This window comes from Spermophilus citellus (genome assembly GCF_964194105.1).
Source record: "Spermophilus citellus genome assembly, chromosome: 18".
Classification (NCBI taxonomy): Eukaryota; Metazoa; Chordata; class Mammalia; order Rodentia; family Sciuridae; genus Spermophilus; species Spermophilus citellus.
The window spans coordinates 67,925,025-67,949,663 of NC_138200.1; the positions used below are offsets into that span (position 1 = coordinate 67,925,025).

Genomic DNA, 24,639 nt, shown 5'->3' on the forward strand with positions numbered 1-24,639 from the left:
GGGACTGGGGGGGACACCTGCAGCACGGGATGAAGTGATTGTAATATGAGCTCTTGGAGCTCGTGGGTGATGGCAGTTATTGATGGCCTTGTCACGGAAAAGCACCTTACAGGATGACTAGTGGTCCCTCGTGGCTCCTCTTCTGTCCTGTAAGAATGTGGGCATCATCTACATGTGCACAACCTGCTTGAGGTCCTGGCCACTTGAGGGTCCCTGTCCTCCCAGGAGGGAATAGTTCTCAGTTCCGAGACTCAGATGCCCTTCTCCCGAGGGAAGAAAAGGTCCTTCCTTCAATGGGAACGACGGCCTTTATTCCTGCATAGCATTTCTTTGGGATTGTGTAACTCATGATGTCCCAAGTTTTCAATGCTGTGAACAGTGTTTCAGTGTTACTGCAAGTAGCACATATGTGGCTCAGTTTAACCTTTTGTGGGTAATCCACACCTAGGGTTATGGGACAGAATGGGCTCACATGCAGGGGCTTCCAGTGGTCACTTCCCAGCATGAGACTTGCCTCAGCGGCTTGGAATTCTTTATGCTGGGGCTGCTGGGGTCCTGCTTGTGGTCATCCCAAAGGGCTGGGGCAAGGGCCCTCCACACAAACACACACCCCCCCATGGGCTCCTGTGGCAGACATTAGGAGTAGCCCAAAGGGTCGGGAGACTTCTTAGAGACTTGGTAGGAGTGGTGGGTGTGGCGCTGCACCTGTGATCCCAGTGACTCTTGAGGCTGAGGCAGGAGGATGGCAAGTTCCAGGCCAGCCTGGGCAACTTAGTGAGGCCCTGTCTCAAAAAATAAAAAGTGCTGGGGATGCAGCTCAGTGGTAGAGTTCCCAGGGGTTCAATCTGCAGTGCTCAAGGAAAGAAAAGCCAGCTCTGACTTAAAGTTGCACCTGCTGGGCTGTCCTGAGCCCTGCCCTCCACTGCCCGCCTCACTTCCTGCAAGAAAGCCAGAACCCTTCCTGGCACTTCCACCAGCTTTCTGTCCCTCAAGCTGAAACCATCGTAAAGGAAGCTGTTGTTCTAAGTTTGTCTCCCTTCTTTTTTAATGTTGCTCACATTCTTAAAATGTACCTGTCTAGTGGCATTAAAAGACTCAGCACACTTTTCCCGGGGTGCATTGCTCCTCCTGGAGTGACTGTGGTGTCTGTGACGCTGTGTCCCGAAGGTGGGTTTCAGGAGTGTCCTGTGGGCCCAGGCTTGTGCACACTGCAAGGCGCTGGCCGGCACCTAGCCTTCCCTGAGTCAAGGTCAGACTTGGCGGAACACGCTTCACGTTTCCTTTGGTGTGTGTTTCTTCTGATGCTTCTTGGTGTCTTCTCTTTGCGGATCCCACAGGGCCACCTCCACATCGCCCAGGTGCCTCAAGGGGAGCAGGTGCAGATCACGCAGGACAGTGAGGTGAGTTCATTGACCCTGTGCTAAAGGTGGACCAGATAAGGGTCCAGGAGGGCTGGAAGGCTCAGAGCCTCTGGGGGCCTCTGAGGAGAAGGTCCTTTGGCTCAGAGGTGCTGATGGCTCTTCAGCTTTTCAGATGTTACGGGACATTTTCCTCATGTCCTTACAACAGCCTTGCTGCTGTCATTAAGTGGGTGTGGATTAGTTGGGAGGAACAGAGGTTTTCAGAAGTTTAGTTCCAGGTGAGAGCTGGTGTGAGGGTACCCGTGGGCTCACCTGCCGACGAAGCATGCGGATAGCTGGCTGAGCTCTGGCTGTGTGCAGGCTGCTGTGGGGACTCAGTGCTAGAGGCTGTACCTCCCAGAGCTGGCTGGCCCCAGACAGTTGTGTCCATCACCATGAGGAGGGCTGAATGCGCCCTGCCTGTAGGACAGCAGCAGGAGACTCCAGGAGAAGGGCTCAGGGATGACATCTGGAAGCTCTCGGTGGGCTCATTGGGAGGGAAGCATGCTCACAGCGGGGAGGGAGAAGGAGCCAGGAGCACAGGAGGAGAGAGAGAGGGAGGAGAGGGGGCAGGAGGAGAGGGAGAGGGAGGAGAGGGGGCAAGAGGAGAGGGAGAGGGAGGAGAGGGGGCAGGAGGAGAGGGAAAGGGAGGAGAGGGAAAGGGAGGAGAGGGGGCAGGAGGAGAGAGAGAGGGAGGAGAGGGGGCAGGAGGAGAGGGAGAGGGAGGAGAGGGAAAGGGAGGAGAGGGAGAGGGAGAGGGAGGAGAGGGAGAGGGAGGAGAGGGGGCAGGAGGAGAGGGAAAGGGAGGAGAGGGGGCAGGAGGAGAGAGAGAGGGAGGAGAGGGGGCAGGAGGAGAGGGAGGGGGAGCAGATACAGGGGAGAGAGGGAGGGGGAGCAGGTGCAGGGGAGAGAGGGAGAGGGAGCAGATGTAGGGGAGAGATGAAGGGGGCCAGGAAGAGAGGGAGGGGGCAGGAGGAGCGGGAGAGGGAAGGGTCCAGAGAGGAGGAAAGGAGCATGGGGTGAGGGTTCCGTGGCCGACTATCACTATCGTGCCTTAGCATCACCAGGGGGCTTTTTGGAGGACTGATGAAGGGGTGGAAGAGTGCTAGGCCTGGCTGGCAAGGGCGAGGTGCTGGGGCCAGTGACTGCGAAGCTGGTGTCCCACAGGGAGCAGGCCTCTGAGGGATGGGAGCAGAGCATGGGCAGGTTGGCCAAGTGAGTGCTGTGCTGCACTTGGGGGAATGGGTTGTCATTAAAGGCATAAACATGGAGGGGCGGACAGACAGCCATTAGCATGTCAGTCCTGACTCTCCAGTTTCCTAGATGGCCCAGGCATCCAATCAGAATTTTTACTTTGCTTGTAAGAGAGGCAGGTGCTTGTAGTCACTCGAAGGAGAGAAAATAGATACTGTAGTAAAAGGAAAAAATGAATACAAATTTTTTTATTGTTTTATGCTAAAATAGCCTGTGTGCTCATTCTTGAATTTCAGTTTTTACTTTCGATTTTGATTCTTTCTTCAGCTTTCAAATCAATCTGTGAATTATTTTTATTTCCATCCATTAAGAATCAAATACAATAAATTACAACAGTTTGCTTGTAGCATTAATGGTGACTTTGTGGTAAGTTAGGATATGGAGACAGTCTTCTTATCACAAGAAATCCTTACCTTCATGTTGTTTGTTTAACATGAAGCAATTACTTTGTCTGCGAAGTGACATGGAGCAGAGTCTACCAGCCCGGCCCAGCTCATTTGGAGAGGAGTGGAAGTGTGGTCTGAGTGCCATGTGGTGCTCGGGCCTGCCATGCTGGTGCTGTATCGGTACCATTTGCATTGCTCAAGTATTTCAAGTGTTTCAAATAAAGGTTTAAAAAGAAAAAAAGATTCTTATTTGGGGTCAGGGTAGAGGGAATGGGTGCACGTTTTGTTTTACCAAAAAATAAGTACCTAGAGACTAAGCTTAAAATATATATATATATATATTAGTTTTCATTGCTACATGGGGTTGGATTTTGTAGAATTAGGGATTCCTAGGTGTTTCCAGATGGTATGGGAGGTTGTACCTGTCTGCGTGGGTCATCGTGTTGTTTTTCTGTCCTTGAGTGTCTCCTTTTCCCTTTGCTTGCAGGGCAATCTACAGATCCACCATGTCGGCCAGGACGGGCAGGTAGGTTCTCTCCTGTCTTCACTTCACATCTGCCCACCGTCCCCTGGCTGGGGCTCGGCTCCCCTGCCTTCTCTCCAGCATTGCCTGGGTGTGATGGCACCTGCAGGAGGGAGCTGGGAGGGAAGGGCTGGCTTCCCTCTTGGTGGCCGTGCAGGTGCCTGGAAGACAGGCAGGGCAGTGCTCTGGCACTACTGTCCTGGCTTTGTGGGATTATGCCATGGTTTTGCCTCATAGGGGAGCTCCCCTGAATTTGTCATTATTTTCTGGTTGTGTGTGTATGAGCTGCTGGTGGGGCTTGTGCAGATAGCTGTGGGTCAGGACAAGGTGGGCTTGCTCTTGCTGTCACACTCCAACCACTTACTTTCTCTAGTTGGAGAGGAAAAGAACAGCCCTCCAGCGAACACTCCTGGTAGGAATTCTGTAGCTGCTGAAGAGCCTGTAATGGAGGCCCCAGGGAGGCCCTTGCTGGCCAGGAGAGGGTGAGACTGGGCACAGGGTTGTCTTCACAGCCTTTTGAAGACAGCTCCTGGCAGAGACAGGACCTGGATGGCCCTTCTGTTCTGTGGCGCCCGAGCTGGGTAAGGGTGGAGAGGCTGCACACAGCTCGCTCCTGTCCTGGGGGCACGAGCCATGTCCTACGAGAGGTCTGTTTGTATTTCTTCTCTGCGTGGCACTGTGCACTGGAGAGTCGAGAACTGGACACAGGGCAGACACAGCCCTCCAACTCTTTCTCGACCCCTTGGGGTGCACTGAGAGGAGGTGGCTTGCCCTAGATAATCTGTTTGGATCAAGGTTCCAGTGGCTGAGTGCTGCAGTGGTTGTATTATATAAATCTAAACTTGCTGCTTTGAGTAAGAGCCAGAGCCAAAGGAACAGAACCAAAGAGAACCCATTCTTCTACGGTCCTTCTGCGTCTTGGTGACAGGGCCACACAGGGCCTGGTGGAAGCTGGCTATTGTCTCTGTGGTCTTGCTTTTTGCTCATGGTCAGGGTGGCAGAGGCTCGGCCTCCTACTCATGGTTTTTCTCTTAGTTTTTGATGTTTTAGCGGCTCAGCTCATATCTATACACTGGTGGCATTATACCTTGTTGACACACACCTGGACTTTAGAGCACTTTAGCAGAAGGGTTTCTCTGTTCTTCTTTTCTGCTGTCTCTCAAGACATCTTACAGCATATTGCACTGATTTTGCAACCCTTGGTTTGAGAAATACTGAAATAGATGACTGTTAGTGTGTCTTTCTCAAGAGCTTGTAGATTGAAACGGTTATAATTAAATAATTTTTGAAAGGTTTACAGCTATGAGGAATTTATACTGTACTTTTTAATATATTTCCCCTCATATTGTTAAAAGATAATTCTTTAATTTTATTAGAAACATTTTTAAAATTGTAACGAAGCTAAAGAAAAATGATTATAAACATACTAGTTAGTTCTTTCTTAGCACCTTCTCAGGGCTTTAAGTTGAGATCCAAAACATAGGATTATCTGTGTCACTCAGCACCGAGTGACTTTCCCTGAGCACTCTTGAATCAGGTGTCACCTGTCTCTGGTCTTGGGTGGCCTCGTTGCCCTTGGGGTTGGTGGTGCAACCTCATTGTGTGACTCGTACCATATCCACAGAGCTCAGGGCAGTTTTGTTCTGAAACCCTTTTCTTGCAAGGGCTCCAGGGAGAAAAGGAGCCCTGATGCTGGAGGGTCCCAGGCGTAGCCAGTCTGTGTGGGAAGCCTGTGGAACAGCCCTGGGGTATCAGAGCAGCCTCATCTAGCAGCTAGAGGGACTTTGTTCAAGGAGCCTCTTGGTATCTGTAGGCCCTAACATACCCCAATTGCTTACTTACTGGTGCTTCCTGGCCCAAAGATGCCATGGTGTTAGGGAGTGGGCAAAAGGTGACCAGAGACTGAAGGGTAGGGGAGCAGTGTCCTCCCCGTTTGGCATTGTGGCCCCTAGAAAGCCCAGCTTGTGGAAAAGGGCTCTTGGAAGGAACTAGGTGGGTGTCTGTCATGACTCTGGGTTTATTAGGCTCAAGGGTAGTTTTGCTCCAGCCTGAGCTGGGATCATTGGAAGGCCCAGCTGGCTGCCCTGTCCAAGGCAAGGGGCTTCACTGCACAGTGGTGAGAGTTCCCGTTTGGAGTGGAGTGGCATGTCCCTGCGATCCTTGTGGAAGCCACATTTTCCTTAGGGGAGGGAGCAGAATGTTCACTCCTGAATCTTAGACTGGTAAGGTGGAGATGTGGGGCTGCCTGCAGTGTGGACATGGCATGTTTCAGGATCTACCTCCTGCCCAGCGTGGGCTCAGAGCCCCTTAGAGGAAGGCAGGCCTAGTGTAGGCAGCGTGGACTGCCTAGCATCTGTCGGCTTGAGCACGGCCTTAGTGCAGGAGCTGGTGGTTTGCAGGTGAGGCACTACTACAGTTTGGTTTCAGAATTATCCTCCTGCCTGGGCCGAGCAGGACTTTGGGGACTGCCCTGGATAGCTGTTCTTGTGGGTCCCTTGCCTTCTCGGGGGTGGGCTGCGGCAGGACAAGGGAAGGCTGAGGGCTTTCCCTGACTATGCTACGTGGCACAGATGCCAGGACCCTGATGCCCGCTCTCCTGGTTCTGTTTTCTCTGGTGGCAAGGAGCTCGAGTGCTGACTGATGATTCAGAAGACGAGTGTGTTGTGTGCTTAGCTCTCATTGTTGTCCCTGTGAATTCCTTGGTGTTGTGCCTCAGAAGTCACAGCAGAGGAGTCTTTCAGGCAGGTAGAAGCCTGGTGAGAGCTGGATGCAGCCTCTGGCTGGGAAGAACTTTGTGGTTTTCTAAGAGAGGGCCTGGAAGAAGCAGTCCCTCACGGGATCTGCCGAGGTCCAGTTAGCTGGAGCAGTGGTGTCTGAAGGGCCTCGCGTAGCTCTGTGAGGAGGTTCCATGGGTCCCTGGGCTGCCACGCTCCATGCTGCTGCAGTGTCCTGGCCCACAGCAGACATATCTCCAGACAGCCAAGGAGGCAGTGGGTCGTCTGGATCGACTTCTTCGTTTTCAGTGTACCTTTGCAAGGTTAAATGAAAGACTTGGAGTATTAAAACCATTGGATCCATTTTGTTCCTCAGAGTACCCAATGCAGTGGACAATAGTACATATCAATACTCCACGATTCCTCGTTGAGTCCTTAGGGTAGATAAGTTAGCATGCAGTCAAGTGAAGACATTTGAAAACTTCCATGTTTGACATTTTAAGATGTGGCAGATGGAGGCTGCTCCTCGCTCTGGAGATGGCCTGTACTCTCCCTTGAGTATGTCTCTGTTTCCCTGAATAAACTTCTGCCCAGGCCTCTTTTTTCCCCTCTTATTAAACAGTTTATTGCAGTATAATTTACTTGTCACAGTTCGACATTTGATGTGTTAATGTGTGACCAGCTTTAAACAACCAAATGTGGAATGTGTTTGCCCCTTCTCAGTTTCCAGCGATGACCTGAAAGCTCACAGAGTAGCCCAAGCTTCAGTGAGCTGAGCCATCATGACCTCTGGGCAGTTGTGTGCTTCTTTCTAGTAGCATCAAGTTTGGAACATGGTTTGGTGACTCCTGGGCCTTTCCAAAACTTTTCTGTTAGCATCTTTTCAGCGTGCCTCTTTTCCTGGGCAGTGGGCATCGTGCCTTCACTTGGCAGTGCGGATGGTTTCTTGGGGGTGGCTCAGCCAGGCCCACTCCTACGGAGTGTAGGTGCTTGGTAAGCTCAGGTGGAGCTGCTGATGAAGGAGGTGAAGATCCGTTAGCCCAGGGACCCTTCTAGACGGCTGTCGAGGAGCCGAGGCTGGCAGTGTTTTTCTCCAGGTGCCTCGTCTCCTGGGTCAAGGAGACGACAGTGGAGGGCACCTGTGAGGACACTTGATGCTGTCCTGCTCAGGCCCAGGTCTCCCTCGGCAATCCGGGAGCTCTGACTGGTCCAACTTGTGTCGAGGTGGAAGGTTCTTCTCCATGCGCTTGACCTGGGGTCGCACTGAGAGGAGGTTGCCACCCTGTACTGAGCACCTGCCTTTTGGGCCAGAGGAACAGATGCCAGGCCAGGAGGTCGGTCATCTGCACTGAGCCTCCCCGAGCTCTCTGGTCAGCAGTCAGGCCTGAGGAGTTCAGGATCCCATGGCCTTGCGGCCAGACTGGAAAATGAGCAGGCAGAGGGCATGGAAGGAGCTGCTCCCAAATGTGGCCTTTGAGAGCCATGGGCTCTGTGCCTGGCGGGGGCTGATGAGGACTGCTCTCACCCTAAGGGGTGAGTGAGGCAGGGCTGAGGAGGAAGCTGTGCTTCGAGTGTGGCCTCATCTCCTCTGTCCACCTGCTGGCTTTGAGGGTGCACTGCAGGTGGCTGTCTGGTCCCTCTGGGCAGTGGGGAGTCCTTGGCCTAGGTGCAGTGATGTGGCCCTGCGGGGGCTGCTTGGCTACCTACAGTGGTGCTCCTATGTGTCGAGGTGGCTGCAGTCTCCTGTTCCCAGCTCTTTGACTCGGGGAGCTGTGGAGGGCAGCGAGGACCGTGCCGTGCCTTCTGTGGACTTCCACACCAGTCTGCCTCAAGGACAGGCCCGCTGGATGTAGCCACACCCCACCTGTCCTCCCCTGCCACTATGCTGGCACCTCAAAGCCTCCACTGGGCACCGCCAGTTGTGGAATCAGTGCTGCTGTCTCGTGTCACCCATCAACTGGTGGACAGTACCAAAAGGAAAGAGTGGAACGGTGATGTGAGTGCGCTGCATGAAGCCAGAAAGTCCTGGCAACCTTTAGAGTCACAGTGGTCCCGGAACAGTGGCCAAGGCGAGGAAAACTGGGACCAGGGCAGTGAATCAGCAAATCCAGGAAGTTGAGGAGGTGATGCCAGCCTTGGCCTTTAGCCATCTGCATAGACACCAGGCAGTGAGTGGCAGGAGGCATGGCTCCTTAAAAATTGGTCTTAATAGGGGAAAAGAGCAAAAAAGGAAAAAGGGCGAGTCCTTTCAGAGTCTCCTTTTGGGGCGCCATGAGCACAATGTGGGGAAGTGGTCAGCACTCAGTAGGTGTTGGGCTGAGGGGCAGATGAGCTGCCCAGAAACTGAGACTCTCCTGGAACTACTTCCCCTCAGAACAGAAGCTGGTGAGGAAGGAGTTGGTGTGGACAGTTTCCTGGTGCTTCGAAGGGAGGTCATTCCTGACCTCAGGTGAGGCTCCAGGCTTCTTGGTGCCGCTTGATGAGTAGCTCTCATCTCACTTTTACTGACGGGTCTGTCCCAGGCGAGGGCTGGCTGGGAGAAGGGCGTCCAGGCCCCCTCTGTCTTCATCTGTTTTTACTGGCCGTGCATCTTGGGCAAGTCAGTCAGCCTGTGAGGCTCCGCTCCCCACTGCAAATGGGAGCTAATAATAACAAACAAGGTAATGCCTGTGCCAGCACCAGCGCCAGGGCCGTGGCTACATAGCCACATGCCTTTCTTGGTGCTGTTGGTCTGTAGCCTGGAGGTCCTGGCTGGTCCTCCCATCCTGGGTCTCCTGCACTGGTCCTTTTGGCCAGGTTTAGGGTGAATGATGGAGTCATGGGGTCTCTCCTGACAATTAGGATACTGTATATTTGTTCCCGAGACACTCAGCTATTGACTTTTGATTGACATGGCCTCTGGCTAGGGCATGCTCTAGGCAGGATCTTCTCTGTGTGCAGGTTGCACCCCCGCTGCGAGACCCTTCCTCCACTGCAACACCTGCTCTTCCTCACCCACTGGCCCTGCTGGCCTCAGCTATGGGGAGGAGTTTATCCTCTGGCTTCCCCAGGGCCTGGCCTGGGGCCACAGCTCTGAGCAGGCTGCTCCTCCAGCCAGTCCCAGCTCCCGCTGCCCTGCTTCTTGTGTGGCTCTAAGGCTCAGGCTTCCCTGTGTGGTGACGACACCTTGGCAGGCAGTCCTGTGTTTGGTGTCTCCAGGTTTTTCTAGGGTGATTGTGGGTTATTTCCTCCTGTGACCCTGTTCCTTTTTCTAGCAGATGAGGTGCCCAGTGTCCTATTTGGTAGAGGGTACTGAGTGCTAGGTCCTCTGCTGGGACCATGTGGGTAGTCCATAACGGAGATGACCACCTGGCCCCAGTCTGCCTAACTCTGGAGCCCTGCTCAGGGCTTACGTGCCCTGCTGTTGGAGGTAGAGGGCATCCTGCTATGGGAAATGTGGTCTCTGCCTCCCTTCCTTCTGTTGAGGTCCTCAGGGACTGGGAGTGGGGGCTGGTGGGGGCTGTGGATGCACAGCAAAGCAGTGTGAGTCTGGTTTTGGAGGCTGAGTTTCCTGCCTGTCAGGGTGGGCAATGGCCCAGCCCCAAGGTGGCTGTGGGCTTAGAGTGGCATCTGCAGGGCCTGTGAGGATAGTGCCCGGGCTGCCAGTGGTGCAGGGACCCGTCCTATAGTGCTGTCAGTACCAGAAAGCCCATGTCTCCCTTGTGTCATGAATGATTGCAGTTTTTACTTAGAGCATTTAACAAGTTCAAATATGTCCCTGATGGAGTTTGTTGCGCTGGAACTCCATATGTGGGGAGCAGCAAGGGCTGAGGGGTCACTGACGAAGACCCCCAGCCCACTCCTTCTCCTGTGGCGCCGCCCACCTGGAGCATGGGAGCAGCAAGCCTGGGGTGTCCTCCTTCCTGTAGCCATACTCCCGGGGCTCCTGGAGCACAGTGTGGATTCTTGGGTGTTGTGTCACTTGGAGAAAGACTCCCTTCAAGAATTGTGTTCACAGCTGACCCTAACCATCTGCGAGCGATTTGAACTCTTGGACTTGAGGTAGCCTCTTGCTGTCCTCAGAAGGACTTGCTGAGAGCCAGCTAGCTGCGAAGGCCAGCCAGCCCACGTTCAAAGGGAGTGCACATTGGAGCACCACCCTGGTGCTCACCCATGCCGTGGCCAGGGTTCCCCACTGCAGGGTCTGGGCCTCTGAGGCACGGTGAAGGTGGGAGCCTGGAGGTGCCACCTGGGTTCTGGGGAGTCCTTTAAGGCTGACTCTCCCCTGGTGCCTAGACATATTAAAAGTGCCACTCTCCTCTCCTGCCTTTCATTTTCCTCTTTCTAAACTCTGGAGTCTGGAGGTGTGGCCTCTTAACCTCCAGGGACTGGGACCGGTGCTGTGCTCTGAGGAATGCTGGTGACCGCAGGAGTCCAGGGATGCCAGAGGGTCCTCTGTCATTTGAACTCAAAGTCTGAGGAAACTGGGCCTGAGGAGCCGGGAAGGGTCAAGTCTTGTCCACCACATCTTCCTGGAGGGGCAGTGGCCGTGGGGGTGTGAGCCCCTCCTCCGGCTGTGTAGGCTGAGGTCCTGCTGGCTGTCGTCTGCCTCCTTGGCCACCCCCCGGCCTCCTGCACTTCCGGCCGTATCTGTGCCTTGGCTGTCTCCCAGGCCCAGTCCTTTTGCTGTTAGCAGTGCTGGGGCTTCATTTTCTCAAGGAGTCTTCCCACCCCCAGACTGAGAAGGAGTCTCTGTTTACCTGCTGGCGCCTGTTCCAGGAGAGACCGAGGCAGTTCAGGGTGTGATTGCTGGGCACGTAGCTGTCCAGCAACCCGGGCCTCCAGGCAGCACTGGGTGTGTTGGCTTTTGCTGCAGAGTGGAAAGAAGCAGCTACTGCTCAGGGGACAAGGGGCTTGGCAGTGGTGTCCTGCCACCCTGTGGCTCGACATGCTACACAACAGCTCTGCTGTGACATCAGGTGTGCCCTCTGCAAAGTCAAGCTCAGCTTACAGTACATCATCAAGGACTGGCCCTCTGCTGGACTCTGGCCTGCAGGGCCGGCTGGCCATCAGGACATTTCACCACCTAAAGCTCAGCCCTCCCCACCATGCTAAGCACAGGAGCTCTGGGTGGCAGTCGAGGGGGTGTTAGCCAGCAGGCCTCTCTTGGTACCTATGGAGGGGCCACCATATGCCTCCTATAGTTGGGCCTACTGGGCGGCTGAGACCCCAGCAGATGCTCAAAAAGGTGCTTGGGATTGGAGGCCTCTGCCTGTCTATCCTGGAGCCCTGTGAGGTGTTGCTCAAGAGCCATATTTATGACTCACCTTTTGGGGTGACTCAGTCCTGATGGCCGCTGGAGAACCTGGCAGTCCAGCCCCACCCAGGCCTGAAGATGGGAGCTGTCACAGGTGGGGACCTTTGCATGTGCTCCTGTTCATGCCAGCGTTGAGCCAGGAGGCCTCACCGCTGCTGACACCACTGGTTGCTGCCTCTGGTTTGGAGGGGATTTGGGACTGAAAGAATTTTGGCTCTCGATATCCCAGGTGTCTTTCAGACCAGTTGGCACTCTCCCTGTGTCTCTTGCAGCATACCGAATGACCTAGGACATGGCCTCGGCCAAAGAGGAGGTGCCCAGGCAGTGTCACTTGCTTTGGGGCTGGCTGGGGTCCAGTGGCACAGTAAGCGTGTGAGGAAAGGCTGAATGGCTTCGAGGGCAGCCCTGCAGGAGGTCAGAGCAGTCCAGAGGGGTCCATTCTCCCTGTTGAAATAGGAATTTGGCTTTTAAATCCCCATCACTTGTGCCTTCTGAATTGTGGAAGCACTTTTTTGGCAGTCCCTAACAATGGAGGGGGCTTCAGATTCCTACTGACCTCCAGATGTTCTTCTCAGGGACCCAGTTGTGTTGGAGGTCCCTGGCCCAGAGCCCACCTCATCCCACCCTGCTGGGGAGGGTTTGTGGAGAGTGTCAAAAGGAGTGGTTTGGGGAGACTGTTGGATGCTCCTTTGAAGGAGCTCAGAGCTGCCCTGTAGGCTCTCCTGGGAAGCTGTGGGAGAGAGCAGGAGCCGAGATGTTCTCACAAAGTAGAAGACTGGAAGCCAGTGTAGACAAGGGTGTCTACACTGCAGCTGAGCTCTCAAGTGGAGAGACTGTTTCTGTGCTCTGACCCCCAAGACCACTGCTGGGTTTCTGCTGGGAGCCGAACATAAAAGAAATGCACCCTCCCATGATTCTGGGGGCAGAAGAAGAACACTGCCAGTGCAGGCCCCGCTCCCCTGAAGTCTCTGGGTGAGGGTCCTTCCCACCTCCTTGGTATTCCCTGGCTTGTGGCCGCAACAGCCCAGTCTCGGTGGTGCTGTGGGCCTTGTGGTTTCTGTCCATGTTTTCCTCTTCTGGGAAGGACACTTCCTTAGGTTGGGCCCACCCTGCTCCAGCAAGCTGCAGGCACTGGGGTGGGAGTGTGTTAGGCATGGACTGGCACTCCCAGCATGCCCCAGTTCTCGCCAGCTCCAGGACACATGGGAGTTCACAAATTGAGCACGAGAGCTGGGGAGAGGCTGTGACTGCAGCTCCGTGTCTGGTTGTACCCTCAAATAGCAGGCAGGTTGCTGGACTCGGACTCCTGACACAGCCCACCGTGAGTGTGTGTGTGACCGCAGCAGATGGTCACTAGGCCTCTCCTTCCCACTTGGGGTCATTCTTAACATCCATAAGTCTTCCCCAGGCCTCTCCCTACATGGCCTGGTGGTGCAGCAGAGGAGAGCCATCAGTCCTGTGCATGTGGAGGGTGTTGTCCAAAACCAAACAGTGGAGATGCTGAAGGTCGTGACTTCTGGAATCCATTCCCAGTTGAGAACATTTTCCTTTCTTTCATTTACCAGTCACTCTAGTCTGCAAATTTAGAGTCTTGAGTTTTCAGACCTTACAGTTCTTCAGTTTTAACTGGCTGTGTGGACCATGTGGAAGTCACTTTTTGGCCATGTTCATGGGGCTTGTTGTGGGATGTCCTGAGGACCATCTCTGAGTGACTTGGTCAGGACCAGAAACAAACTGCCTGATTCCAGTCATTCATTAAAAGTAGTTACAATTTGATCTCATACATGTTTACTGAAGGCTGTTTTAAAATGTGAAATAATTGCACAATCTTAACTATGCTCTGATACCTAATATTTTAGATTGGAATTTTAAGTTGTATGAACTTTTCTAAGTTTGTGCTGGACTTAACCAAGCCAGGTGGAGTTGGTGGCCGCAAGGTGCTGGCTAGAGCGTCTTGGCACACTCCCTTCCTTCTGCCTCCTCCACCCACCCACCCAAAGGCTCTGTTCGTGTGGTTCTGAAAAGTCACCACCCATTCCTTAGCCTCTGCCTGTTCCATTCTGGTCTTTCTGGTTGTGAGCCATGAGCTTCCCTGGCACAAGCTCTGACCAGAATCCCATCCCTACATCACCCATGACTCAGTGGGCCTAGGTTAATCTTTCCCAGCCTTGGCCACTGGGGATAGGCCACACTTGATACTGCCATTAGAAACAAGGTGACCCAGGTTTGCAAGTTTTTCTTATCTGGCCAGTGTCTTCCAAGGATTTTCCATTTGCCATGCATGAATAAGTGCCGGGTCACAGGGTCCTGGTCCCCAGAGCCTGAGACAAAGTAAATAACAAGCACTCTGCAGACCTCAGCCTCACAGCAGCACATTAGGGGAGTTACCAGAGCGGTCTGGGGGCTGAGCGCAGGCCTGGGGTCAGAGATGCTGGAGGTGGGGTGTGGAAGTGTGGCAGAGCCGCGGGGTGGAGGGTCTGGGTCAGCAGGTGTGCAGAAGCATGTGTGAGGGCATAGTTGACAACTAATTAGTAAGCAGACCTTTCTGAACCCTTTTTGCCCTGGGCCCCCTCCTAATACTAGGTGTGTCTACAGGGCAGCCAGATAGTGAGACCCAGGAGGCCAGATGGCTGGTTGTGCCCACTGACACCCGGCCATTGCATGCAGGCCGAGCACACTGTCCCTGCTGCCCCTGCGGCTGCCTCTGCGGCTGGATGGCCGACTGCCCTGCTCTCAGGGCTGCAGTCCTGAAGGTTGTCGGTTGCTTGGCAGTCGGGAAGCAGGCCTGCAAGGACTGTGCGGGGCAGCGCCTAACTTGCTGATTCTGAACCACGAGGGGGCATTTGCTGGGGACAAGGAGATGGAACAGGACAAGCAGTCGGGCGGGTTGAAGAGTCAGTCATGGGCAGCACGGGGTTACTGACTCCGCGAGATTTCAGCTGTCCTTGCCTTGCCCAGGCCCCATGGCTTCTCTACTGGAGCTCTGGACTCTCTGCAGCCCAGACCCGCTGACCTCTAGCTGTATTTCCAGTACGATCTCTGGCTCCTAGCGCCCTCTGTCAGGCCCTTAAGACTCACTTTCTCTCCCTCTAGTGTCCCCTCCCCTCCCCCTCCCCCCGCCCCACCTGCTGCTGTTCTTGAGAGCACCCCATGCAGGTCCAGATGCTCCAACAGTGATCCTGGGGTCTCAACAGGACACCAAACAATAGTGTCCCTGGTGGAGCCCCCTTGCCCTGCCCTTTGTGTAGCACCCCCTCTTGGGCAGGGCCTGTACATCTGCCTCCCTGATGGACTTGGGTCCCTCCGTCCTGGGCCAACCACTCAGCTTGGAGCACACGGGCTGGGAGGGGATGTGGGCCTGCTGCCCACTGCTGAAGAAGGTCCAGTGTGAGCGGGGACCTGGAGGATGCGGCCAGGAGCACCTGGCAGGGCTTGCCCAGCAGGGCTTCCCCGGCAGCACTGCCATGGCGGCTAAGCCACTGCCGAGAGCCTGGGACAGGGAGAAGAGAACTTAGGAACACTCCTCATGTAAAGGGATCTTAGCCAAAACGGAGAACTTTAAGAATTCAAGACGAAATTGTGAAGCAGAACTGTCCGATCCATCTACTAATGGGAAATGAATATCTAGGGAATGTCCCTAACCTCCGAGGTTGTGGTTACAATGGGCAGCCATTCCGGCACTGTTTCATCCCTCAATCCTCAGCTGTGTGTCTGCAGATGGAGCAGCCTCTGTGGCCCTGGGCCCAGGCACCCTGTAGAGGGGCGCCACCACACCAGCAGGAGCAGGAGAGTCCCAGCAACTAGGGCTAGTCTCCCTGACACCAAAGCCCCGCCCCCAAAATAAGAGCTCTGCTTTTTCCTGAAATCCTGTTTTATTTTAAACTGAGCTGCTTAGGTACAGCAGAACCACATTGCCTGGAAAAGCATAGCTCTGAGGCAGAAATAGTAAAACTCTATCCAGTAATACAAACCGGAAGAAGGGACCTAGATGTTTTTGTTGATGGATTTTGTGAAAACACTGGGTTGCTGTGTTTGCTCTCTTTCCTCCCAGGAGGGGCCGAGCCCTATCTAAGGCGCTTGCCTGTTTGTTACCCACCGAGTGTGCACTGTGGCTCTGCCTACTGCTCCTTTGGGGGACAGATGGCGGGCAGTGCCAGGCTGCTATTGGGCACACTGTGGCAGCAGGTGCATTCTGGGTGGAGGTACCAGGCACATTTTTGTTGAGTGCTTTTGCTTGAGTTCTAGTCATGTAGGTGAGCCATTTTCCTGTGTAGTTAGAGCTGGACACACAGCTCATGGAGAGAGAGGGAGGCAGAGTGTTGCCAGACTGTCCCTCTGGTCCTGCAGCCCTGTGCCACTTGTCCCCAAGCCTTTGCTTTTCAGTAATGGCTGTGGCCAGTGGAATGGCTGGCAGGACATGAGGCTGAGGAGAAGCCCACACCCCCTCATTTGCTGGAGCCTCAGATAGCAGTGAGGGGCTGGGTTTGGAACAGTGGTCATGGGGGCTGGGCATGAGGCTGGTTTGTCTCCTGGGCCTCCCTCTATGAATAGCACTGGGCCAGAAGCAGAATGGTGGGCAACTTCCTGAAAGGGCAGCAGGTTGCAGGGGCGTTTTGGAGGAGACAAGCCACAACAAACTATAGCAGGCATGTCACAGGGCATTCTTCTGATTCTTTTCCCATCACTCCATTTATAAAGGCTTTTCAGAACCACGTGAAGCCAGACCACTATGGTGCAGAATCAAGTGGTGGGCCTGGTGTGTGGCCCTGCTCTGCCAGCCCTGGCCTGGACTGAGGAGCAGGCGTGTGCTGGTGTGGGCCTGCCCTCCAGCAGCATGGTTCAGGAGCACACTGGGGTGTGCCTGAAGGTGCAGCTGCTCCTGGGTTCTTGGGCTGTGTTAGTCTGCTGCCTCCGGGGGACAGGCTCTGTGTGAGGGGTCTCCTGCACAGGTGCGCAAGCTGAGATTGTGTGTAGGAGTTGAGGGTGAATCTTGGCTCTCTCAGGGTGGGACCTGTGTAAAGACTCCATGGCTCCTGGCCACTTGGGCTTGTGCATGTCCAGTGCCATTGGAGACAGAAGCCAATCCTGCCTGCTCTGGGCCATCCTGACTGGGGCTGTCTGCCCAGCTGCCTGAGCACCAGCTGGTCCCCTCAGAAAGTGGACCCCAGTGCGGGGTGCTGGTGGGATGAGATCACCCTGTTGCCTCCTGGGCACATCCCAGGTATGCACTTTGGTTGTGCAGGGTCAGGAGGGCAGAGGGAAGCAACCGATGGGGGCAGAGGGGACTGTGCTGTTGCCGGCTACCCCTGGGCCTCTGGTCTCAACTACCTTCCCCAGAGGTTCCTCTCTGCTTTTGTCCTTTGCAGCCAGAGCTCTTGCTGGCATATGCTTTGCTGCACATGATCTCGAGGATCTGAGTTTTAAGCTCACACTTCTTTCTGCTGTGCTGCCTGCACTTGCCTATCAGGTCCTGCGTGACGTGGGCTCCTGATCAGTGCCGACATTCCCAGGAACACCCTCAGCAGGTCCCTTGGCTGGCTGACTGGAAGCCTTAGCTTACTCTTTACGTGAGACTTTAAAGTCCTGCCTAGGGGGCCGTCTGCGGGAGGCGGGCATGAGCAGGTCAGGTGGGCTTGGCTGCACCTGGGCACGCTCAATGCTGCTCTGCCCACCTGGCCAAATGCTGATCAAACATGGACCATGCGCTAGCATGGGACACTGTGTGGGCCTGGGGCCACCCTTGTCCTGGTCTGGAAGAAGGTGTCGTCTGCAGCTCTGATGGTCGTGCTGTACTGATGAGCCTGGCTCTATCCAACTTGTCCCTCCAGGTGCTTCAGGGTGCTCAGCTGATTGCCGTGGCCTCCTCAGACCCTGCCGCAGCCGGAGTGGACGGGTCACCTCTCCAGGGTAGTGATATCCAGGTGCAGTACGTCCAGCTGGCACCAGTGAGTGACCACACGGCCACAGCACAGGTAAGTCTGGTGTCCCTCTGGAAAGGATGCCCTCCTATGGATGGCCCGGCTGCCGGCTTCCACAGAGCTCACGTGGCTTAGAGGCTTTCTGTCTGACTTTTTCCTGGAGGGAGGTAGATTACGACTGAAAGGCTCACAGCTCAGACGAAGACACCTTAGGGATTCTGTTTTTATAAGTGCTTAGAAACCTGGAGGTGAGAGGTTAGACCTGGCCCAGATCCAGATTTAAAGTGATACTTGAGATGAGGAAAGGCTTATCTGAATTCAGAAGCAAAAATGAAGTTCTGCCCTATTTTCTCCCCCTCAGAGTTCACTTCTGGGGCCCAAGGCCCAGGTCCCCATTCTCCTGAGAGCCCACTGCCCCTCCTGTCAAGGGTCACACCTCTGTGGGGCAGACCACCAGGTCAGTCCTCCTGCGGTCCATGGGCTGTGAGTGCTTATGAGCCCAGCCAGTCCCAGCCTGTTTCTCAGGGGCAGGTGGACAGAGAGCTTGCCTCTGGCTGGTGATAGGAACGCAGAAGGCCTGGGGTGGCCCCATATCTGCACCACGCCTGCCTCAGCACACCTTCATCCAGGGGCTGCAATCCTCTGTGGAGCTCCGGGGGCTCCCCCTTCCCCTGGTGCTGGGGACCTGCTCAGTACAGGCTCTGGTCATCTGCTGTGCAGAATTGGGCTCTGCCCTGGGCTGGCCATGCTCAGGCTTCTCCTGGAAGCTGGAAACTGCAGCACCCAACCCAGTATGGGCACCTTTGGGAATGCTGGTGAAGGCTCACTGCTGTGGACATTGGAGGGGCCACAGTGCTGCCTGGGCAGGCGCTGGGTTGTCCTCCCGCCCGCACCTGTCTCAGGGACCAGTGTGAACCACCAGTGGGAAGCCTGAGCTCCTAGCTTCACTCTCGCCTTCTGCAGCCGGCTGGGTGTGTTGGAACTAGCTCTGAGGTTAGGGTATATACCTGCTGCTATGAGAATGACCACCAGTTAGTTCTAAGAGGGCCAGGAGTCTGCCAGAGCAAACAGGCTACTGTGCTATTGCCTGCATCTGAAACCACGCAGGAGCCCCGATGCTGGGGCTGGAGCTTAGACCACGGGCCTCACTGAGGCTGAGCTGTTCCCATTTGAGGGGCTTTATTTGATTTGACCACAGGTAGTCAGGCAAACCTCTTATCCTTCACTTTGGGAACATGTCTAAGCTCTGCCTCCAGCCTGCCCAGCCCTTCTGCAAATTCTGGTCGCAGTTGGTGGGTCTGTTCCCCTCCTCTCTCTCTGTTCCAGAGCTAATAATGATCCACTTGTGTCTCACTGTGACCAACCTTGGGTGTCTACAGCTAAAGCCCCAGACTTCTTAGGGCCTATGCTGGATGTTTGCCCTGAGCCCTGGGGAGAGCAGATCCTCCTCTGAGGCAGTTGCTGAAGAAGTAGGGCTCAGCAGATCCAAGCACGTGGCCCAAGGTCAGCCTGGTGTTCAGGCTCTGGAGCCTGAGGGTCTTGGCAGTACCCTAGTGACCTCAGCACTCGGTCTCGTGAGTCTCCCAGTTCACAGCAAGACTGCAGTGGGCTGAGTCTGAGAACATGGGTTCCAGTGAAGCGGCTTCTTGCCACTAGGCCTCGTAGCTGTGCCATGGGAGCACAGCCAGACGCTGGGCAGGGTGGTCAGCTTTTACCCCATGGCTGAGCCCACTGGAGATAAACCGAGAAGGAATGTAAGGTGTGACAAAGCACCCCCCTGGGAGGGAGTGTCGGGAGGAGAACCCATAGCAGCTCTCTGTGGCCCACCTGGTGGGGAGGCCCCTCAGTTCCGGTGTGCTGGGTTCCCTTGGTATCCTGCAGCTGCTACAGTCCCTCCACATTCTTTCAGTGCTTCCTTGGGTAGCTCAGCTACCTCTGCCCGCAGTGTCTCTGCCTGTGGGCTTTGGGGCAGGTGGCTTCCCAATGGAAAGATTTTCAGTCCCCTGCCTCATCGGCACCCTAAAGTTCTGCAGAAACTTGTGGGCCATAGCTTGTGATGGCATCGCCTGGCCTCTGATGCAGGCTTGTCCCTTTCATGATTCCTGCCCAGCCACGTAGGGCTTCTGCTGACAGAATGGGTGATAGCTGTGCTGGGTCCTTCCTCCTAAAGTAGAAGTCCCTCTCTCTTTTAAGGGAACAGCATGTTGAGTGTCACAAGTCTTTGGAAAGTGCAGCCTTAGACTGTGGTAGGAGTTCTCGTGCCAGCTCCCCTGGGGACTTTGGCCTTCTGGTGGTGCTTTGGCTTGTCCTGTCTCCTTCAGCTGCACCTTTGGGTGCACACAGAAGCCTGGTGGTTTACTCCACTAGAGTGTGCTCTGGGCACTGATAGGGAAGACTTAAGTCACTGATAGGGTGAATCTTCCTTATCTTCAGACAAAGCTGTGACATGTGCACAGGTCCTTGATGTAGCTTTGTCTGAAGTGCTTTTCTGAAACGTTGGAGAGCAGTTTGTTGTACCCGAGGCTCTAGGTAAATGTGTCCGGCTAAGTATGCACATTAATTAATCCTATTTATTCCCCAGTACACCCAGGACAAGCGGATGGGGAATTGGCTGTAGCCACCGTGTCCCGAGGGCGTGTGCAGGAGAGGTGGGATGGGCCAGGTCTGTCACTGTTGCTGCCAAGTGCTGATGTGTCCTGGGTGTTTCACTCAAGTGGGGATGATGGCGATGCTGGAGCTCTTTGGAGCTCTGCCTGAGTGTGGTCCACGCTGTGCGTGAAGGTCCTCAGCTGCTTTTTGACAAGGGAGCTGCTGGAACCTGTGCTGGTGGACATTTTTCTAGGAAAGTCCTCCTTTGTTCTTCTTGCAGACGGCCGAGACCCTGCAGCCCACCCTGCAGCCTGAAATGCAGCTTGAACATGGAGCAATCCAGATACAGTGAGGCAGGAGGGACCATCACAGCAGGACTGCACTGGCCTGGCTCAGCCGACAGCCTTGGTCTCCACATGCCCTGTTCTCACTCTGACCTGGAAGTGACTGTGCGGATTCTCTGCGGCGCATCCAAAAGCCTCCTCCTGCACAGGGTGCCCTGGCTGTCCCTGCCAAGAGGGCCCTGGTTTGAGTCATGCTGCTGGGTCGGGAAGGGGAGCACAGCACCGAACACGTTGAGCACACTTGGAAAGTCAAGAATGACGATGTTTTGTTTAAACAGCTTTTTTTAATTTGCTATGGTGTTTATAACAAAAAAGAAAATTGGAAAAAAAAAAAAAAGAAAAACAGTGGCGTAACAGAAGGCTTTTGCTGTGTGCTCTTTTCAGCGCCATGGAGACATGTTTGCAAGAGACGGCTAGCGGTTTTGATGGAAAGATTGCTTACCTACTTTTCTAGGGGGATGCTCTCCCACACACTGTAATTATGCATTTTTAATGAAATAAATTGTATTTATGACCAAGGCAGCTTCAATGCTATTTCACCTTAAGAGATGGTTCACCTGAGAGTGCCCATTTCTGGGGTGGGGTCCTCGCCAGATGCTGTCCCCAGGCCTACACTACTCTGGCAGTCACTGCCCAGGCTCCCACAGTGGTGGCAGGCATTTGGGGCATTCCTGGGAACAGTTGGGAGCCTACTTCAGTTATTGGGGGAGCCTCAGAAGCAAACTGAATTCCGCCTCAGCCCAGACATCTTGTTCTTTCTGGAAGGCACCAGCTTGGGAAGTGTGGCCCGGGTGGACTTGGAGAAAGACTTTCCCACAGGGCTTGCCTCAACGTCTGCGGTTTTTGAAAGGCAGAAAAATAGTTTCAAATAGAAATGCAAGGGGTGATTTGAATTATAGGTGACCAGCAGAACCTGGCCTGCTTCTGCCCACACTGTTCAACAGTCGTGTGCGTGGGGTTTATGAAATCCGACTCAGAACATGGTGCCCAGTCCTTCTCTTGCCTTCTAAAACTATTGCAACTCTGCCCACTCCACCCTCTCAGGGCTCCTGGGCAGGGTCCTGCCCACCAGGGCACCTGACCTAGGGGCGAAGGCCAGGGCAACTTAGTACAGTCCGTATCTACCTGTGGGAGCTGGGCCTGGGAGGAGAGAAATTGAGGTTCCCAGCTCTGACCTCAGGGAGGCCATGCTCCAGGATTTGGGATGGAGAAGAATCCAAGGCAGTCTTCAGGGGAGAGAATCCATGCAGTCTAGGTGGATCCCAGGGAGAATGAAGAACAGAAGGAAGATGGTATTGAAATCCAGAAAATATACCAGGTTGTGTGAACCAGAATGAACCCATGCTGAGAGGACACTGAAGACCAGAGAGAGAGCAGACCAGAGAGTAGAGGGCAGCAGTCCAGGAATGAGAGGAAGCCAGGGTCTGAGAAACAGCTCTCAGCACAAAGCTGGGTCTTTAGCAAACTATTGTTCAGAAATGCTACGAGTGACCCAGCAGTTCCTTCAAGATGACCACCTGAGGTGCTGTGGAGACCCCTGAGGTGATATGATTTGGATAAGTAGTCTTCCCCAAAAGCTCATGGGTGAGCTGATGTAAGAAGGTTCACATGCGAAATGATCAGTTTTTGGAGCCGTAAGCTCATCGTCACTGGGTTAATCCACCTGAGTGAATTAACTGGGTGGTAACTGGAGGCAGGTAGGGTGTGATGGGAGGAAGTTGGTCACTGGGGCCATGTCTTTGGGGTTCACCTCTGTCCCTGGTGAGTGAGGCACATGCACCTGCTTGCCTCTGCCCTCTCTCTCCTCCTGGCTGTCATGAACTGATAAATTTCCTCTGCCACGCTCTACCACCAGGAATGTTCTGTCTCGCCTCTGGCCCAGAGTCATGGAGCCAGCCAGTCATGGACTGAATGTCTAAAACCATGAACCAAAATAAACTTCTTCTTTTCTAAGTTGTTCTTGTCACGTCTTTTGGTCACAGCAATGAAAAGCAGACTAAAACAGAAATTGATAACCGAGAAATGGGTTTATTGCCATGACTAACCTGACCATTTTGAACTGGTTTGTGGAAGAAACGTGGAAAAGTCCGGAGGTACAGGCTGGAGAGGCCTTAGAGCTTAGTGGGTGATTCTGGAGGTTGCTCAGGAGACCAGAATGCCCACAAGACTGTGGACAGTGAAGACTGAGCTCATGAAGTTTCAGAGGAGAAAGACGACTCTTGGAAACTGGACTGGATGCCATTCATGTTACATTCTGCCAAAAAGTTGTCTACGTTTTGCTCATGTCCTGAGACTTGATGGGAAACTGAATTCAAAGTTAATGGACTAATTAATTTGGTAGGAGAAATTTCAAGGCAGCACAGCATTCAGAGGGTGGCATGGGTATGGCTGGTGGCTTTTAGCAAGTGTACTGTGATAATTGGGAGCAGAAAGAGTTGAAAAACTTGCAGTTTGGCCATAAATATGTGTGTAAAACGAGGGCCAAAGAAGGTGTTGTTGTTGAAGAGATTACAACCACTAAAGAGATGCTAAGTACTTCACACAGACATCATAGGAAAGGTGACTTGAGGCATCTCACAAACTGGCAGGACCACATCCATCTCGGGCTCAGGTGTCAAAGTTGTTTTGAGAAGAACCCACTGAGGCAGCACACCTGCACAGTGGCCTAGGAAGCTGTCTCACCACACTCAGCTGTCCAGGCACTCATGCTGCTGCGGCTATGTCCCAGGAGGCTTGGCTACGGCTTGAGATGGTGGGAGACCTCGGTGGCAGCCATGTGGTGCTGGTTCTGCAGGATTGCAGAATGCTGGATTTAGGGGGTATGGGACTTCCACTGAGATTTCAACAGGAAGACCAAAGAGGCCAGGGACAAGGTAGCAGTGTTGGAGTCCCTGCAGGCAGCCCCTGAGAGGGCAGTGCATGAAGATGGGAGAAGGAACTTGAAGCTGCTGTGGAGACCCCTGAGACTAAGAGATGCCAGTAATGAGGGACCCCTGCTGTGGAAAGCTGCAGGAATGAGACAGATCAGCCACAGGAGAGGTCACGTGGGCTGCAACCAGCAAGATCACGGGATAGAGCTACGCGAGCCCTGTGGAGAGATCCTCCCGATGCCATGATCTCCAGGTGTTGGACGTGGAGCTACGGGATTTGTTGGCCCAGCTGGATTTCAGTCTTGCTTTGGTCTTACCCCTTTTCTCTGCGTCCCTCCTTCTCCCTTGTGGAGTAGAAATGTTTCCTCTGTGCCATTGTATGGATACATGTAGCTGGTTTTGACTTTAACAGAGGAGAACATCCATGAGTTGGCCTGGAGTCTCATGAGATTTTGGAGATAGATTTTGGCAGTGCTGGAACTGTCAGACTGTGGGGTCTTGGAAGTGGAATAATTGTATTTTGCATTGTGTGATGGGCATGAGCTTTTGAGGACCGTGGTGGAATATTATGGTTTATATAACGGGTGATCCCCCAAATGCTCATGTGTAAGACAAAGAAAGAACATTCGAGGTGAAATGATTGGATTAGCAGATCTGTGCCCCAGTCAGTGAATTAATCCACTTGAATGGATGAACTGGGTGGTAACTGTAGGCAGGCGGGGGCGGGGGTGCCTTTGGGGTTTACCTTTTGCTCCTGGAGGGTGAGAGCTCTGCCTCTTGCTGTTGTGGACTGGGGTTTCCTCTACCACGCTCTTCCACTGTGATGTTCGGCCTCACCTCGGACCCAGAGCAACAGGGCGGCCAACCATGGTTGCCTCCTCTGAAACCATGAGCCCAAACAAGCTTCTCCTCCTCTGAGTCGTTCTTGTCATGTCTTTTGGCCACAGCAGGGAAAGGCCGACTAGAACACAGGGGACTGAAATGCCTGTCCCACACACCTGTATGTGAGTGCACACAGCAGCGTTATGCATGACGGCCAAGAGGTGGGGAGGGCCCAGGTGTCCGGCAGGTGCTGGAGAAACAATGCGGAGTGTTGTCTGACAGTGAAGGAGGCAGCACTGACACGCACGGAGCTGGGGTGAAGTCGCAGAGGGGCCTCTCGGTGCCCAGAAGAGGGTGCAGAAGGCCACCCTGTGTGACTGGACTTGCATGGAACGCCAGGCAGCAGACTAGTGCTGCGGGGCCTAGGTGGGGTGTCGGCTGTCGTCTTTGGGTGGTGAGAACATCCTGGAAGTAGATAGCAGTGATGTTCACACGACCCTGTGAATGACCCTGTTCACTTTTA

The 24,639-nt window shown here is 54.1% G+C and overlaps 1 protein-coding gene across 10 annotated transcripts in view; it reads left to right on the forward strand.

Annotated features, from left to right (window-relative positions):
* BANP (BTG3 associated nuclear protein) overlaps window positions 1-20,945 on the forward strand; it is an 85,506-nt gene extending 64,561 nt beyond the window's left edge. For 3 of the 10 annotated variants that reach the window (XM_081275630.1, XM_081275632.1, XM_081275633.1), the window contains 4 exons: window positions 1,329-1,400; window positions 3,528-3,566; window positions 17,402-17,545; window positions 20,361-20,945. In XM_081275630.1, coding sequence (XP_081131756.1) covers window positions 1,329-1,400; window positions 3,528-3,566; window positions 17,402-17,545; window positions 20,361-20,432 — 327 coding nt within the window. In that variant the 3' untranslated portion in view covers window positions 20,433-20,945. The remainder of the gene's footprint in view (window positions 1-1,328; window positions 1,401-3,527; window positions 3,567-17,401; window positions 17,546-20,360) is intronic. The other 7 variants (XM_081275637.1, XM_081275635.1, XM_081275639.1 and 4 more) reach the window with 3 other exon arrangements.
* The last annotated feature ends 3,694 nt before the right edge of the window (window positions 20,946-24,639 follow it).